This window comes from Mus caroli, unplaced genomic scaffold, assembly GCF_978045245.1.
Source record: "Mus caroli unplaced genomic scaffold, Mus_caroli_1 scaffold_13, whole genome shotgun sequence".
NCBI lineage: Eukaryota > Metazoa > Chordata > Mammalia > Rodentia > Muridae > Mus > Mus caroli.
In genome coordinates this window covers 4,930,750-4,948,580 of record NW_028227268.1, presented here as the reverse complement: position 1 = coordinate 4,948,580, position 17,831 = coordinate 4,930,750, and the positions used below count along the sequence as shown (strand labels likewise).

General features: G+C 49.6%; 1 protein-coding gene across 3 annotated transcripts in view; it reads left to right on the top strand.

The window, feature by feature from the left end:
- The first annotated feature begins 13,624 nt into the window (after nt 1–13,624).
- Nucleotides 13,625–17,831, top strand: part of Sec14l1 (SEC14 like lipid binding 1) — a 45,860-nt gene continuing 41,653 nt past the window's right edge. For all 3 annotated transcript variants that reach the window (XM_021176545.3, XM_021176546.3, XM_085829397.1), the window contains exons 1-2: nt 13,625–13,783; nt 15,570–15,662. In XM_021176545.3, coding sequence (XP_021032204.1) covers nt 15,600–15,662 — 63 coding nt within the window. In that variant the 5' untranslated portion in view covers nt 13,625–13,783; nt 15,570–15,599. The remainder of the gene's footprint in view (nt 13,784–15,569; nt 15,663–17,831) is intronic.

Below are 17,831 nucleotides of genomic sequence, written 5' to 3'. Positions count from 1 at the left end.
TAAGCAGGGTTCCTGATAGCTCGCTCACCCAAAAGAACAAACCACGGAGACAGGCAGGAGAGGCCAGAGGCCACCTGGCTTTAGGGTCAGGGATACAGGCGTGGAAAGAGTACTCCTTGCTCTTGGGAGTCTCAAACCCTCAGTAATGAATGAGAAAGCTCAGAAGATAGTCCCCAGGAAGTGGGAGTTGGTGGGACATAGACAAGGTGTGGTCGAGGAAGCAAGGTCTTGGTCCAGCAAGATGGCTCGGCTCTTGCACAGAGCCTGGTAACCTAAGTTCAACACTCAGGACATGCGAGGGGCAAAGAAAGCACCAAGTCCTTTCCGCTCTGTCCTTCACATGCACACCAACACACACACACACACACACACACACTTTTTTTTTAAGTATGTATTTGATGACACATGAAGCTGAGGGAACAGGAAAGTGCCACCCAGGGCATAATTGCAGGCAACTAATAGTGTCTTCATCCAAAGACACCCTGACATTCCAACTGCACATACTTCTGTTCCGTACGTCATCCCTGGATTACATAAACCGGCAGGCTTACACCTACAGGTGCCATCCACCCCTGCAAAGGCTGCGATGATTAGAGAGAAACGGGTGGCTTTGCCTGCATGGTTCCTTTCCCACGCCAAGGAAAGTCAGCCTTTTGGAACGTGAAGAATCTGACCTTGGCCTAACCCTCTCTCCCGATTAGCCAGTACTGACAATGTCCTTCAGAGGACATCCATTTTCCTGTCTAGAGGGTCACCAATCATCAAAAACATCTTGAAGAGTGAACTTTGGAGGACCCCGGGAAGGCGACCACTGGAGAGGGGCTTTTCAATGCCTGTGCCCACGGAGCACTGGGATGAAATACTTGGGACATGTCACTGTCATCCATGAATTCTGTTTAGTTTTGATACAAGGTCTTATGGATACCCATCTGTCCTTGAACTGGAGACAGAGCCAAGGGTGACCCTGAACAGGGTTCTTTCTGCTCCTTCTGTCTGAACTGCCTGGCTAGGATCACAGGCATGCAAACTAGGTTTATGTGAGGTGAAGACCCAGGGCTTCATGCATGCTAGGCAAGCCCTCTACTGACTGAGCCACACCCCAAACCATTCTATTTTATTATTTTATTTGTCAAGGATGAAACCTCAGGGCCTCCTACCTGCTAGGCACTCTCTACTAACTGTGGCCCTGGTTCTTGGACCTTCTCACATTACTGATGGTTGTGAGCCGCCATGTGGTTGCTGGGATTTGAACTCATGACCTCCGGAAGTGCAGTCGGTGCTCTTAACTGCTGAGCCATTCTCTTTTTGTTTGTTTTCGAGACAGGGTTTCTCTGTATAGCTCTATCTGTCCTGGAACTCACTCTGTAAACCAGGCTGTCCTCGAACTCAGAAATCCACCTGCCTCTGCCTCCCCAAGTGCTAGGATTAAAGGCGTGCGCCACCATTGTCCGACCCACTGAGCCATTCTTACCAGCCCATCTCGTCAAATTCATATTACCTTACAGCATGAACATCTGAAACTTGCTGGTCTATTGTCCAAGGTGGGAAGCAGAATCAAGAGATCACATGGTCCCACAGGAGACTCTGTCTCAGAACACAGACTGTGGTACAGGGAACTGGGTCCTGAAGAGGTGCTGAGGCTGGCTTTAGCAGCTTCCTGGGTGAGCCAAAAGTTCTCAGTGTGACTGGCCAGTGGTTGTCCCTGGCGCCCACCCAGGGCCTGGAGTTCCAGCCCTCCCACAATGCTGTAAACTCTGCAGTCCATCCTACATCCATTGCTTGAGTTGGCTGGCAGGAGTGAACTCTGTGGCCTGCGACTTCCACTCCCACGGCCTGGCTGTGGTAGACAGCGGACGAGTATCGAAAGGTGAGGAGAACAGACCTCTGGAAGGCGACAATCCAGGAAACAATGAAGAAGTTGGCAAAGATTTTTGGATAATGGCCACCATTTTTTTTGAGGCCTCAAGAGTGACACCATCCCCAACCCTTCTTTTCCACAGCTGTGGAACAGGGAAGACTGTGTTACAGGGAAGAAAATAAACCAAGAATGATTGTGTAACCCAAGGCCACATCACCCCTAGTGCCCACCCAGAGGCTCAGACTCAGATCCTCAGCCCCCAGAGCCTGCTGTTCCACTGACACTGAGTGGGACATGCACTGAGTCAGCCTGCAGGAAGGCTTGGTGGCTATCTGCCCACTCTCAGAGCCCAGGCATAGACTGGAGACACCACAGATCACTTGTGTGTGGCCTTAACAGGTTGAGGCACTTGATAGTCAAGTATCCTTAGAAAACAAACACACTGGGTAGGTTTCCCAGAAGCAACGGCAAACTTCAGAGACTCCATCCCTGCAATGGCTCATGGGAACTCCTTACCATGGGCATTCAAACACTGTGTGTGTTGTGGTTTTGTTTTGTTGTGGGTTTTTTTTTGTTGTTGTTTTTTTGTTTCTACCAAAGGTGGGTGTGTTGCTTTTGTATTTAAGAATCCCATTTCGTGACTCTATGCTTGCCTTGTTCTAAAAAAGATGGAGAAGCAAGAGAGTGTGACTGCTCGGGGAGGCTGTGGGTGGCTTTTATTCTCTCCTCAGGCATTTCTGATTTAGGCACATTTCTGTACACGTGTTGTTTCTTGCTATAAAGAACAAGACGGTTCCCATGACCTGAAGCCTAGTGACGGAGGGCCCTTGGCACAGGGGGAGCAGCATTGCCACCAAGGGCCTCCTTTGTCCCACTGGGCTTTCTCTCGTGGGTACAGCCTGGCTGTGGCTGTCCAGGAATCAGAGTGGACAGGACAGTGTCCATGCATCACCGTGAGATCCTCCTTCTGAGAGTACCCAGTGCCTTCCAGGACCCCTGAACTGGGTCACATGCTCACCCTCTTCTAAGTGAGTTCCTAGTAGGGGTTACTCTGAGGGGTGACTCTGCTCTCTCTGTTGGAGTCACCCACACGTAAAGGAGGGCAAAAGCCCGAGGAACCTCTTAGCCTTGAAAGGACGATGCGGCTCAGTAAATGCCTTGTAGAGGACCCGTGTGCCTGCCATGGTGCATCTGAGTGTTGGTTTGGGTTGTTTGTTGTTTCTAACAACCTTGAGCTTCTGATCCTCCAGCTTCCATCTCCCTCGTGGATGTGGCTCAGTTGGGAGGGTGCTTGCTTAACATCCATAAGGTCCTGGATTCCATCCTCAGCACCCAGTGAACTGGACATGGTGATGTACACGGGTAGTCCCTTAGGAAGAGACAGGAGGATGAGTTCAAGGTTATCTCTACTACATAGCAAGTTCAAAGCCAGCCTAGTATAGAGGAGTCCCTTTCTCCAATTAGTCAAGGTTACTCTAAAAGCTGGCCCCACTGGCACCTTAGGGGAGAATGTATTTATGCTGCCCTAAGCCTTCAGATTTGTACTTCTGTGTCAGGCAGGAGAAAACCTGTTCACCTACCACGGTGTTTCCCCAAGGCTCTGTGGCAGAGGCACCAGTTGTGTGAAGTTCAAAGCGGACCTCTGTGTCCCCAGGGTGTGGAAGAAGGTCAGGAAGGCTCTCGGTTTTACGTCAATGTAGTTACACATTTCTGGAACACAGTGGAGCCCCCTGCTAATGAATGTCCTGCAGGAAGTCAGAGGTCACAGGTCAATGGCAGGGTAGAGCTATCGGACTCATAGCTGCTGTAGGTGTTTACAGGACAGAGGCCAGAGGCTCTGAGACCATGGCTTGGTGTTTGAGAGTTAAGTCAGCTTTTGACCTTGGAGAAGGCAGGAGACTCTGTGCCCAGTCAGGTGAGAGACCAATCTCTTTGGGAGCCTCAAATGGCCTCCGAGTCCAGATAGCTCATAATTAACAGAAAGTGGTTTACCACGTAGGACCGCAGTATTTTCCCTAGAGCTGTCTATATTGAGAGCCACACGAGCAAGCGCCGGTCTTCCCATCTCATTCCTGTCTGGTCTTTGGAACATTTTTCATATTGTTTTCTGTTTCGGAGGGATTTAGGATGGAGAAAGGATTTATTTAGATATAGGGGGTGTTGTTAGTAACCAGCTAGAACAGTAGGCAGGGTGATAATAATAACCTCCGCCAACAGAACACTCTGGAGGTAGAGCCGCAGCGGGCGTGGCTGCAGGGTGGGCGTGGCTGCGGGGAGTATTTACAAAGCCTGTGTTGCAGGGTTTTTACACAAACATTTTCTTTTCTTTAAAAAGTGTTTAAAGAAATTAAATCTTTAAACAGTTAAATAAGAAACTGGGCAGTGATGGCGCATACCTTTAATCCCAGCACTTGGGAGGTAGAGGCAGGTGGATCTCTGAGTTCGAGGCCAGCCTGGTCTACAGAGTGAGTTCGAGGACAGCCAGAGCTACACAGAGAAACCCTGTCTTGAAAAACCAAAAAAAGAAAAAGAAAAAGGAAAAATTTCTTTTCTGTCTGAGCTTGCTCTGTGGGTAAAGGTGCCCGCTGCCAGGCCTGAGGGCTGGAGCTGACCTCCAAGGACCCACAGAGTAAAAGTCAAGAAGTGAGTCCTGCAAGTTGTCTTCTGATCTCCGCAAGCTCACCATGACATGTGTGGGAACACACACACACACACAGAGGCATGCACGCACATACACACACACTACACACAAATAAATAATGTATAAAACTTGTTAAATAGTTGCAAATATATAAAAGGTCAAATGACACAGCTCATGGGAGTTGGTTCTCTCCTTCCACTGAATTCTCCTTCTCAGGAATTCAGGCTTGTTAGTGAACACTTACCAGCTGAGCCATCTCGCTGTCCCCTTCAGTACCACCCCCCCCCTTTCTTCTTAGAATTAACTAATTGTTACTATTTGTGAGGGTGCGTGGATGCTGTGGCACACAGGAGGAGCAGGTCAAAGGTCACCTATGTGGCGCTGTTTTTTTCCTCCTTCTAGTCATGTGGGTTCCAGGAATCAAACTCCTGTCCTCAGGCTGAGTGAGCGCTTTCCCCCTGACGGTTCATCTCACCAGCCCTACACACACAGTGAGATAAATTTCTGAGCCAAGTTATAGCAACATTTAATTAAAAGGTTTCTTCTTTTCCTCTGCAGGAGAAAATCCCTACAAGCTGTGGTTAGCAAAATAGGTCCCAGCGAGACCCCACTGAGGTGGGTGTGAAGTGAATGAGCGCCATTGTCCTCTAAAAGCAGCGATGCATGTCGGGACCTTTCCAGGGCGCCACCTAGGAGCCTGGCTGTGGCATGAGCCCCAGATGACCAGAACTGAACAGAGCCCTGGTGCTCTGCCCTTGTCCACAAGCAACTTGCAATTTCTCTGAAGAGACAGAGCCAGTTCTGCGGTGGAAGTGAAAGGCCAAGGGCCTGCGGATGCGATGGTGCAGCAAAAGGGGCTTGGGAGGGTCTGTGAGTAGCCAAGGGCTGTCACCGAAATGGCCAGGCTAAGGTTCAATCCAGTGTCTGTCCTAGGGCAAAGGCTCAACACCTTGAAGGGAAAGCTGCTTTTATTTTATTTTATTTTATTTTATTTTATTTTATTTTATTTCTGTGTTGGCGAGGACCAAGCTAAGGATCTTATACAGGACAAGCAGTTGCAAGCTACGGCTGAGCCTCTCCCTATCTGATCTGATAAAACCTTTCTTTCCCTCTCTTCCATTTTAATTAATTAATTAATTAACTTTTGCGTTTTGTTTGTTTGTTTTGTTTTGTTTTGTTTTTTTAAAGATTTATTTATTTATTATATGTAAGTACACTGTAGCTGTCTTCAGACACTCCAGAAGAGGGCGCCAGATCTCGTTACAGATGGTTGTGAGCCACCATGTGGTTGCTGGGATTTGAACTCTGGACCTTCGGAAGAGCAGTCGGGTGCTCTTACCCACTGAGCCATCTCACCAGCCCCCTGTTTTGTTTTTGTTTTGTTCTTCCAGACAGGGTTTCTCTATGTAGCCTTGGCTGCCCTGGAACTTGCTCTGTAGACAAGGCTGGCTTCGAACTTACCGAGATCCACCTGCCTCTACCTCCCTGAGTGCTGGGATTAAAGATGTGCACTACCACTGCCTGGCTCTCATAGTTTTAAGTATTTATTTTATTTTTACTTGTTTTTCCTATGTGAGTGTATGTAACATATGTGAGGGTACCTATGGAGTCCAGTAGAGAACGTCAGATCCTCTGGACCTGGAATTTCAAGCAGTTGTGAGCTGTCAACCCAACTCCCGAAGAACAGCAAGTGCTCTTGACTGCAGAGCCATCTCCCCAGGTCCCTATTATCTCTTTGCTTTCCTCTTCTTCTTCCTCTTCTCCCCTTCCCTTCCCTTCCCTTCTTCCTTCCCTTCCCTTCCCTTCTTCCTTCCCTTCCTTCCCTTCCCTTCCCTTCCCTCCTTCCCTTCCCTTCCCTTCTTCCCTTCTTCCCTTCTTCCCTTCCCTTCCCTTCCCTTCCCTTCCCTTCCCTTCCCTTCCCTTCCCTTCCCTTCCCTTCCCTTCCCTTCCCTTCCCTTCCCTTCCCTTCCCTTCCCTTCCCTTCCCTTCCCTTCCCTTCCCTTCCCTTCCCTTCCCTTCCCTTCCCTTCCCTTCCCTTCCCTTCCCTTCCCTTCCCTTCCCTTCCCTTCCCTTCCCTTCCCTTCCCTTCCCTTCCCTTCCCTTCCCTTCCCTTCCCTTCCCTTCCCTTCCCTTCCCTTCCCTTCCCTTCCCTTCCCTTCCCTTCCCTTCCCTTCCCTTCCCTTCCCTTCCCTTCCCTTCCCTTCCCTTCCCTTCCCTTCCCTTCCCTTCCCTTCCCTTCCCTTCCCTTCCCTTCCCTTCCCTTCCCTTCCCTTCCCTTCCTCTCTCTCTCTCTCTCTCTCTCTCTCTCTCTCTCTCTCTCTGTAGAACAGGCTGGTCTTGCATGATCTTTCCATCTCTGGCTCCAGAGCACAGGGACCACAGGTGTGCACTGTTGTGCTGGGCTATGCATGTATCACGGGTTTCCTTCCTCCGGTGTTTAGCCTGCTGTCTGAATGAGTTAAGCTACGGTATCTAGGTTTGTTGAATTAACAAAGGGCTGAATAAAGGAACAGATCAGTGGAGATGAACATGAAGTTTATTCTGAACAAAGGGCAGGCAGGGACAGAATTCATAGAGGGCAGCTTTGAAGTGTGAACTGCTTTGAAGTGTGAACTGCTTTCCCTAGTCAACATTGCTTTGAGCAAGAGAGTGAGTTCATTTGTACCTTTGGGAAAGACCACTGCTTGCAATACCTTGGGGGAGCACGGCTTAGGTGGAAAAAACTGGATACAAAGGCTTTGCCTCTTTCGACCGTAATGAAATATTTTAAAACTCGGTGAAGCTGGGCGACGCCTTCTGCAGAGCTGGCTTCTTGGCCCCACATTTTTGCAGCTTGGGGATGATGCAATGCATTAGCTCAAGGCTGCTGGGCAGGTGCCAGGGCTCAATTAGGAAATTGTGCCTGCAGGATAACCTACATTCACAGTATTTTTCCAGGCTGGAAACTTTGCCAGGCGGCCCATGTCGGGAGACTCTGTCATGTCTTGCAAGGCTGCCTTTAACTCCTTTCCCATCAGGTGGGCACAGGGACTCTCTCTCCCAAAAGTGTGTCCACGATCAACACAGATGCAAACAGAAATGTCCGTTCCATGTATAAAGACATCAAAGTGTGAAATAATTATCCAGGACCTCTCTGTGAAGTCCAGATGACTAGGTAAGCTTGGTTCTTAGCTTCCTGCCACGGAACTGTTGGCACTTACCTCTTTCTTTGAGCTATGAAGAGGTCGGGCTCTGGAGGCTGATCCAGTGTGTTTTCCTGTGGCAACTCTCTTCTAATCAGTATCTCCAGTCCTCTTGATCCACCAACTCCCCATGCCTTCATTGAAAAGGTTCCCATGAGATTCATGGAGAAGATGTGGTCTAGAAACAGCAATAGCATCTTCACCTCTGGTTAGGGAGCGCGTCACTTGCCACAGTACTGAGCTGTTGAGGCCTATGAGGGCGGGAGTGGCTGTTGATGCTATACCTAGGGTATGAGTCAGAGGAGCCAAGGAATGGTACCCTCATGCCCAGGCTTCTAATTGGGAGGAGGTTAGCTCAACCCAGCAGCTCAAGGGAACAAGAGCCTTGCTAAGGATGCTGGGACTTGGGTCTCCTCAGCCTTTGTCCCAGGGGCACTGTCTGATGCACACATTCCTCAGGATGTCTGAGGTGTTTGACCATTCTCTCATGATGACAATACTCTGGTGAAAGAAAGAGAGGAGGTGCGTACAGACAGAGCACGGCAGCAGCCACCTTCCCTGTGCTGGCTTCAGGGTGGAACTCACAGATTGCATGGAGGGACTCGGGCAGCATTGACACCGCCCTTGTCAGCCCACGGGTGACATTCTTCTCTCAGGGAATCTAAAGAAAGGGGAAGTGTCACTGGAGCAACCCCGGTAACCCATAAACAGTTTGGGCGGTTCTTTCTGGTTTTGTTTTTGTAAGAAGATGAAGTTTCATCACATGACGAGTCTATGCATCATGTGCTGCTCTTGGGGTTGGCTCTGTTGATGACACAGGACTTTCCACTCCGCCTTTGTGACCCGGAGACACTTCCATTCTCTCTGTTCTGACTTCACCTCTTGAGCAGCTTAACCATCTTTTCCCTGGTTCTCACCCATGATCCAACTCTTTCTCTAAAGGTTTATCTTTTAATTATGTGTATCTATGTGTGGGTATGTGTGCCTGGCTGCGGGTGCCCATGGCGGGCAGAGATAGTCGATTCTCAGGAAGCTGTAAGGGCTGAGAACCCTCTTTGAATTCTGCCTGAGCTGTGGGTACTTTTTTGTTTTTGTTTTTGGAGACAGGGTTTCTCTGTGTAGCCTTGGCTGTCCTGGAACTCACTCTGTAGACCAGGCTGGCCTCGAACTCAGAGATCCACCTGCCTCTGCCTCCCAAGTGCTGGATTTAAAGGTGTGTGCTTGAGTTCTTTAGAATTCTGCCCTTGGCTTTCTCTTTGCCTCTGTGTGCTCCGGTGTGTGTGCATACATGCTCTTAGGGGTAAAACAGTCCCACCACTGACTTCATCTTGGATAACCCCTATTTCACCACGTTCCCTCTGTGAGGCCTTCCGAACCCCAACAAGCAATGCTCCCAGGGGCTATTTTTTCCTATGAAGTATTTCCCTTTTTCGTTCTTTCTTTTTTTTTTTTTTTAAAGAATTATTCATTTAATGTAAATGAGTACACTGTAGCTGTCTTCAGACACACCAGAAGAGGGCATCAGATCTCATTACAGATGGTTGTGAACCACCATGTGGCTGCTGGGATTTGAACTCAGGACCTCTGGAAGAGCAGTCACTGCCCTTAACAACTTAGACATCTAGCCAGCCCCACTTTTTCTTTTTTTTTTTTTTTTTTTGAAATTATATTATTTTTTTTAAGATTTATTTATTTATTATATGTAAGTACACTGTAGCTGTCTTCAGACACTCCAGAAGAGGGCGCCAGATCTCGTTAGGGATGGTTGTGAGCCACCATGTGGTTGCTGGGATTTGAACTCTGGACCTTCGGAAGAGCAGTCGGGTGCTCTTACCCACTGAGCCATCTCACCAGCCCGAGCCCCACTTTTTCTTTTTGAAAATGTCTTAGCCGGGCATGGTGGCCCACGCCTTTAATCCCAGCACTTGGGAGGCAGAGGCAGGAGAATTTCTGAGTTTGAGTCCAGCCTGGCCTACAGAGTGAGTTCCAGGTCAGCCAGGGCTATACAGAGAAATCCTGTCTTGAAAAACCAAAAAAGAAAAAAAAAAAAAGAAAGAAAAAGAAAATGTCTTAAGTAGCCCAAGCTGGCCTTGAACTTGCCATGTAGCTAAGGATAACTATGAACTCCGATTTCTCCAGCCTCTACCTCCCAAATGCTGAGACTACAGACATGCTACCACATCCCATTTATGCAATGCCAGGGATGGAACCTAGGGCCAGGCAGGTACTCTACCTACTGGGCTACATCCCCCTGGTCCTCCCTTCCTTGTATAGTGAACATCTTCAAGTACACGTTCACCCTGGACAGACTAGTTTGCTTTTGCCCTTAGCGAGAGGCTGTTAGTCACCCTGAGCATTCATCCTCCACGGTTTCTAGCTAACAGAACTATTAACTTCTACTTGGATGAGTAGCAACTTGGAATGTAGGTTACATTGCATGACCAGCCTTCTTGTCCACTAAGCATGTTCATAACTTCTGACCAGTGGATATAAGGGAAGCCTCCCCACCCCCACCCCCCGGAAGCCTATTTCAAGAGGACGTTAGAGGCAGGAGATGCCTTGCAAGCAGCAAGGCAGGGGGGACAGGTGACCCTAACGCTTTGGATCCACATGGATTAACCCTCAGGACCGAGAACTACGGCTTCCTATTTTATTGTGGGAATTGTTGCTGTTTAATATACTGAGAGTCAGTGTTGGCTTCACAAGGTTCACATAGAATTCACTCTAGCACAAGAGTCTCATTTTGGCAAATAATTCCTCCCAGTTCCGCTCCAAGGACATCAGACTGCAGTTCAGTTACCAAACAACTGTTTTCAGTCTTATTCGGCAAAACCTGGGACCTCATCCTGTCCATGGCTTAACCATGACATCACAAACTCCACCCAATCTAACCAGAAGCTAGCCATTGAGATTTGCCTTAAGCCTTTGAGTGGTGGTGATCCTTAGGTGCCCATACAGTGTGCCTGGCTATAGGTGCCCGGGAGGTTTTGTTGCCTTTGGTCCATCTGCAGGTTACTTGGGCGGTCATCTGAAGTGTTGACAGTTGGCTGATCATGGAGGTAGACATCTTGCCAGCTCCGGACCTCATTCGCATAAGCAGAGACCACAGTATCTCTGATCACAACGCTTTTGCTGTGGGCTTTTGATCCCTGGCAGCAGCCAGATGGGGTCACAGCAGGCTTCCCCGCTTCTAGTGCCTCACCTTTGTGCCTCTGTGTATGGATGGGGAGCAAGCACTCTCTGTGCACGTGCAGAAAATCACAAGCCCTGGGGCCATTTGTTAACTGTGGCTATGTAGGGGTCCTTGTAGATTTTTGGCACCTGATCAATAACATGAATTTCAAAATAATCAGATGGGCTGGGTGTGTAAGCTAAATGGTGAAATATCTCCTTGGCCTATATAAAACTTGGGTTGAACATTAGCACCACAAAAACAAGCAAGAAAACCAAACTGTTGACATTATGTTTTTGTTCTGTCTATTTTATTGTGTCCTTATACCTCCCTTCCAGTCCTACTCCACCCTGATCCCTTCCAACCCCTGCCACTAGGTAGAAGAGAAAGGTTAGAGGGGGAAGGGGCGTGGACCTCTTTCCGCCAACAAAAGAGACTATTTCCTGCTGATTAGTTGCCTCGGGTTCCTTGGGGCAAGTCCAATCTTCAGAGTCGAGATCTCTAACTTCAAGTCTCTCTGCTCACAATCACTTGACAAACCACAACAGCAGCAGGGGGGGAGCAGCAGCTGCCCCAGGCTCTCCCATTTATACCCTCTCCAGAGTTCCCAGAATTAAGCTGTCTGGCAGCTGGCAAAAGTCACAACCCTGTCAGTACTCTAGGCAAGTCATAGTCACCTGCTGGGAGGCAGCCTCTTATCCCACACCTGGGATTAAAAGGAAAACACATTCACTTAACTGGGTTTTGTAAGAAATCCAAACTCACTACACTAAGCCACACCCTCTCTCAAACATACCACGTTTAAACATGTAAACACATGTTTTTATTTAAACTTGTTACTTTAGTGGGGTCTGGTGAGATGGCTGGGCAGTTTTGTTTTTGAGACAGGGTCTCACTAGGTAGACTTGGTTGGCCTGGAACTTGCTATGAAGACCAGGTTAGTCTCTAATTCACAGAGATTCAGTGCTTCTGCCTGATGATGGCATGAAAAGCATGCACCACCACAGGATTATTCTGTAGCTACTCTTAGGTATTATATTACTTCAAATTAAAGTAAATTTCAGCATGTGCCCTGAAGGCATGTTCTCTTCAATTCTTTTCCTTCTATGTGGATGTTTTTGCCTGCCTGTATGCTTGTGCACCACTGGCATGCAGTGCCAGAGGAGGCCAGAAGAGGGCGTCAGATCTCCTGGGACTGGAGTTACAGCGGGTTGTGAGCTGCTAAGTAGGTACCAGGAATTGAATCCTGGTCCCCTTGGAGAGCAGCCACTGCAGTTGAGAGCACAGTTGTCTAAGTGAATTTCCCAACTCCTCTTAAGCTATCAGTTAGACTTCCCCTCATCTTTCTTTAGAAATCATTTGATTAAAGACTATGTCTGTTTTGTACCCCCGAGGTCTGTGTTCCCAGGCTGTGAATTAGCCCCATCTTCCAGTCTCTATTTCCTGTACATTTGTGGTTCATCTGTAGGTTTGTCAGAATGGTGTGTTCTGGATAAGATCATCTCAATGGGTGCTGCCATTCGCTCCTACCAGAGGCTCATCTTATCCCAAAGGTTTGTCTTTTCTTTCTTTCTTTCTTTCTTTCTTTCTTTCTTTCTTTCTTTCTTTCTTTCTTTCTTTCTTTTTTCAGATACAGGGTTTCTCCGTGTAGCCCTGGCTGTCCTGGAACTCACTCTGTAGACCAGCCTGGCCTCGAACTCAGAAATCCGCCTGCCTCAGCCTCCCAAGTACTGGGATTAAAGGCACCACTGCCCGGCTCCCACAGCATCTTTTAAAGGTGAATGTGATCCCTACACGTGGACACAAGTCATCAGCAGCCTGAGTAACGCGGGTAGCAGTGCTGGAAAATGACGGTTTGAGTTGGAAATAAAGTGTGATCGAGCAATGAATGATATGTTTGTGTGGTGGGTAAACAGGTCCTGAAGGAAATTCCCAAACTCTTGTGTGCAAGTACAGCCATCCGGGGTGACTAATGTGAACGGAACAACAGTGACACTGATGGAGAAATTGTGTGTTGCTTCTAAAACTAGCTTTGCCGTGTGGGTGGATGCGCCAGGTGTCCGTTTATTGTCACCCGCCCGTCTTCAGGACCCCTAAATGTCTCCGTGTGTCGCTCTTAAGTTTTAAAGTTGGAGACGCTGACACCTAGCACCCCACTTGAGGTCCCTCCCCTTAGCGCCATCCCACAGCCAGACATTCTCCAACCATCTGGACGTGTTGACAAGGGTGCTTGGGTTACACCCATCTCCTCCCCACCCTGTTCGCTCCATCACCATTACTAGGCCAGAATGCAATCAGGACACTATAGGAGTGCAGGAAAAAAAAAAGAGGAAGCCCGCGGGGAAGCTCAGACGGCGCAGGCGCGCAGCATTCAAGCTGGAGGGCCGGCTTAGCTGACATTCCGTAGAGGTCCCAGTTCCCGCTCCGGCTGGAGTGCGCGTTTGAATCTTTTCTGGGGTCTGTGGCTGCTAACTGCGAAGCCTCGCCCGCCGCCACGGCCCTTCCCCCTTCCCACAAACGCCAAGAGAAGGAGCCTCTGGGGCTCGCTCCGAGTCCGGGCAGACCATGTCCTGAGCCCCTCCTACGCACGCGCAGATCTGTAACTCGCGCCGGCGCAGTACGGCCCTTAGCCAGCCGGGCGGCCGCCCCTCCCCCTCCCTAGCAACCGCCTCCTGCTCCTTCCTCCGCCCCTCGGCAATGGTGTGCGCACGCGCGCCTCTTCCGGGCTGGCCCCTCCCTCCCCGTCACCCGTAACAACCACTCGAGCCCTCGCCGCGCCCCTCGGCCCTCCCGCCCCGGCCCCCGTCCCCGGAACCGGCGGTCGAGTGGCGGCAGCCGAGCCTGTGGCACGGCTCTCTCCTCGGGGAGCCGCCGGCATGAACGCATCCCGCCACCGCGCCGCGTCCCCGACCCGGTCCTTCTGACAAGAGGTAAGCTCGCGTCGTCGTGGAGGGTAGGAGTGCGCCCGGGTGTCCGCCCCCGACAGGGTCCCTCTGCCGCGACGGCCCGGGGCGCTCGCCATCTCGGAGACTGCGGAGCCAGCCGGGTCCCTCCGCCGCCGCCGCCCCCTCCGTCCAGCCCCGGCCTGCAGGGAGGCGCTCCCCCGGGGCCGACCCTGGGCTGATTTTCAAATACCAATTATCATGCAACAGAGGCAGCCCCGGCCTCCTATGCCATTTGGCGGTGGTCACTCCGGATGCCCGCGCAGGGCGTGGATCTGGACCAGACCTCCCCAAGCCGAGATCTGGCCCAAGTTCAGGGAGCTGGCGAGCAAGCTGGTCCTTGAGTGTAGTCACTTTGGTTAAGAGTTTCTTAATACAGGCATCACGCAGTGCTTGCATCTTCTCTCCTACCCGTCAGCACCCGGTAATCATCCTCCTTTTATTTGAGAGATACCCGAAAACTAATTTTCTCAATTAATAAAATATAAACGATTCTTAGATTCCCCACCGCGCACCGGCGTTGTAAGGTTTACGAGAGTGAATGGAACGCGGTCTCTGCGCTCCAGGACGCGTCAGCGCCTGAATCGAGATTAATGAAGGCTTGAGTTTGGAGAACCGAGGAGTCTGGTTTGAGAACTGGCAGTGTAAGATCGTCTCACACAGATGGAATCAGGAAAGGCGAACGGCATGCTTGAGGTCACCCAGAGTTATCGGCCTTTGTAGTTTTCCAACTGTTTGGAAGGTGGTTTTCCAACTTAACCTGCTCCTTCCGAGTGCTATGCCAAGCAAACATACCAGAGAAAGTTCCAGACCTGTTTAAAGCAATGTAAACATTGTAGAAGTGCAGCTCTAGATAGCAATCCTCTGAAGTCTATCAGCGTAGGGGTTTTTTGTTTGCTTTTTTAAACAACTGTAATTTGGGATACAGAGATACTGGGATTTGAACTTTTGAATGTCTTTTGACTGTATTTAGGTAAAATAACATCTTTATTGATTGAGCCTCAGTGGGACTACTGGGCTCACTGGACTTTCCCTTCCTTTTTATATTTCTGTTTGTTTTTCCTCCTCCTTTAAGTAGGGGAGCAAAAGGCTCTAGATGACTTTGAACACACAAGGGTGTTTGCCCAGAAAGCTGCCCTTGCCAGCACCAGAGTGATTCTGTATGCAAAGCAAGGTTCCTTGACCTCAGGCTTGAGCATGTAATTGATTGCCTTGCAGTTCTCTGCTTCAGGAGGCTGGAGGGTTTTGGTATCCCTTAGCTGGAGCTGGGCAGCCTCCCTGCTGTTTGTAGACACTCTCTGAAATTGGAGCGAGCAATTAGAAAACAGTTCCCTTTGAAGCCAGCACTTAAGGAGTATCTCATTATTTAAGAAGACAGTAGGGTCGCTCCAGCTTTTTGTGTCATCCCCAGAGCGGTTGCCGTGTTACATTTTTTAGTTGGCTCCTTGTAGACATTATTCAAGAGAACACCACTGAATCCTAGGACTTCATGGCTGCTGAAGACTAAATCTCCTGACCTAAGCCAGAGACTGCCCATACAGGGCGCAGAGGGGAGCCAGGTCACAGTGGCCCCTCCTTCCATGTGGGCCATCTTTGCTTGTTACTAACACCCTGATGCTCCCCCATCAGGCCGTTTCAGTGAATCCTCTTTCGTTTTCATGTATATTTGGAAATATGACCTGTGGTGGTCTCTAGGATGTGGCGGTACGAGAAGCCAGACTCACTTTTTTTTCCTGTAATGTGGTTATTTATTACACGTATTTATGTTTTTCAGGAGTAAGAAGATTGCTATTGAATTACAACCATGGTGCAAAAATACCAGTCCCCAGTGCGGGTGTATAAACATCCCTTTGAGTTAATTATGGCTGTAAGTACTTCACATTTCAGTTTACTCTGGCCTCTTTTTAAGATTAAACTTGGATGATCTGCAAACTCCGCTCCTTGTTATCATTGCCTTAGGAGCTCAGCTCCATTACGTGACTGTGACCTGCGACCAGAGTCTGGCTGGCAGTTTTAAACAAAAAGCCTCTGAAACTGCAAATCTGTACATTTGTGTTTTTGCAATGTATCTGGGATGACATGCTAGCTTGAATCATTCACCCTCAGAGAACGCAGAAGTGGGATCCTGGCCAAGCATTTCCTAGGACTTTTGCTGGCTTTCTTTGTTCAAGTAGCTGCCGGACAGGGAGGACGGGGAGCGCTGCTCCTGTGCTGTTCCTTCCTTGGGAGAGAGCACTCACTGTTCCTGAGGGAATTCATCTTAGGTGGTCTCAGGACTGAGCACGGTGGGATGGGGTTTCCCCTGCGTGTTAGTAAGTAGTTCTGTTTAGTAAGTTTTCCCAGCAAATAGCAAATCCATGATTCAAACCAGAATTCCACAAATAGTGTAGCTGAAGTGTTTATTTATTTTTTTAATCTACCTGAATTGGGCTAACAAGCATTTTACTGGATTAAAAACAAGGCAAGCGCTATTCTAGTGACTTGTGACCTCCTGCTCAGTGTCCCGTGTGTCACTGTGATGGCGTTAGGCCCGTGTGGAAATGTGTGACACAGGAAGAATGCATCTGTCTTAAGAGTCACTCACCCAGGATACACCGGTGCCACCGGCACCAAGCTCAGAACATGTATAGTCCAGTAGGGAGATGAGCTCTGCTGCGCCTGGGGTCCTGGGTCCATGCCTGCCAGAATGAGGATCCCAGGCTGGCCTTGAACTCAGGATCTTCCTGCCTCAGGCTTCCAGGTGCTGGGAGTCACAGTTGTAGACCATTATGGCTGCCCCTGCCCAGGTGACGTAACCTGTCTCTGTTCTTTATGTCGAGAAGCCCAGGTTTGCCTGTTCTGGGAAAAGTATACTCAGCAGTAGACTTTGAGATTAGTTGGATCAATAGTCTTAAAAAGCAAAGTAAAATCTTAAAACCTCTCGAGGGAATGCTGCTTGCTTTTTTCCTGACTGAAGTGTGACTTATGTACAGTGAGATGGCCTCAAGCACCTGTGTAGCTCAGTCAGTTTTAACAATGGTCTCCCACCTCGGTCAGGCAAGACAGTGCATCCTTTACCACAGACAAAAACTGTCTGTGCAGCTCTCTGTCAGGTGGGAGGCCTGTTTGTTGCTATGGTGGGGGCTTTGTGTCCTAAAATAGTTTTGTATTTCCCTTAAATATTTTATGTGGCTGGTTTGTGAGAAAGATGCTCTTCGGTGTGACATGACCTTTGGTTGTATGGATCAACCCACCCTCTCCCTCGTGCTCCCCCCACCCCAGCCAGCTCGAAAGGGTCTTTGTTAGAGGGACACGTGTGTGGTGTGACAGAAATCTCTGTAGAGGTTGAGGAATTCCCAGTGGGACAGGCTGGAGCCTGCTGGTGGAGGGTGGCTCTGGGAAACAGCTAGCCAGGTAGCCGTGCCTGCCTGAACTGGCACCTCATGGGCCCCTGCGCAATCCCCTCTGTCCTACTCTGCACTGGCTTAGCTTACGCTGCTCCCCCCACCCCCCACCCCCTGCTCTGCTGAGCTGGCCACAGCCTATGGGTCCAGGTCAACTTGGTGGCATTTCTGGTTGCATTTTTTTTTTTTTTTGAGTTTTTGAGTGGCCAGTTCTTGTCACATGGCCTACTTTACATACGAGAGAGAGAGAGAGAGAGAGAGAGAGAGAGAGAGAGAGAGAGAGAGAGAGAGAGAGAGATACAGAGACAGAGACAGAGACAGAGACAGAGACAGACTCTGACTGAGACTGGTCTTCTTCCTTAGACTGAGGCTCAGCGTGTCCACTGGGGAGTCACCTGACCTTTCTTCAGTTTGCAAGGCTGCTGGAGTCAGGGAGGAGGTGTGTGTGGAGGCTCGGGTTGGGGCTGGCAGGTTAGGTTTGCCAGAACTGTTTTCCAAAGCTCGATGTGGGCTGGTGAGTGGATCAGCTGGTGAAGGCGTGTGCCACCAAGCCAAGCCCGGCATCTGAGTTTGATCCTGAGACCCAGGAGCAGATGAAGAGAACTGACCTGTTTGCTCTCTGGCCTGCTCACCCTCCCCATAAGAAATGGAAA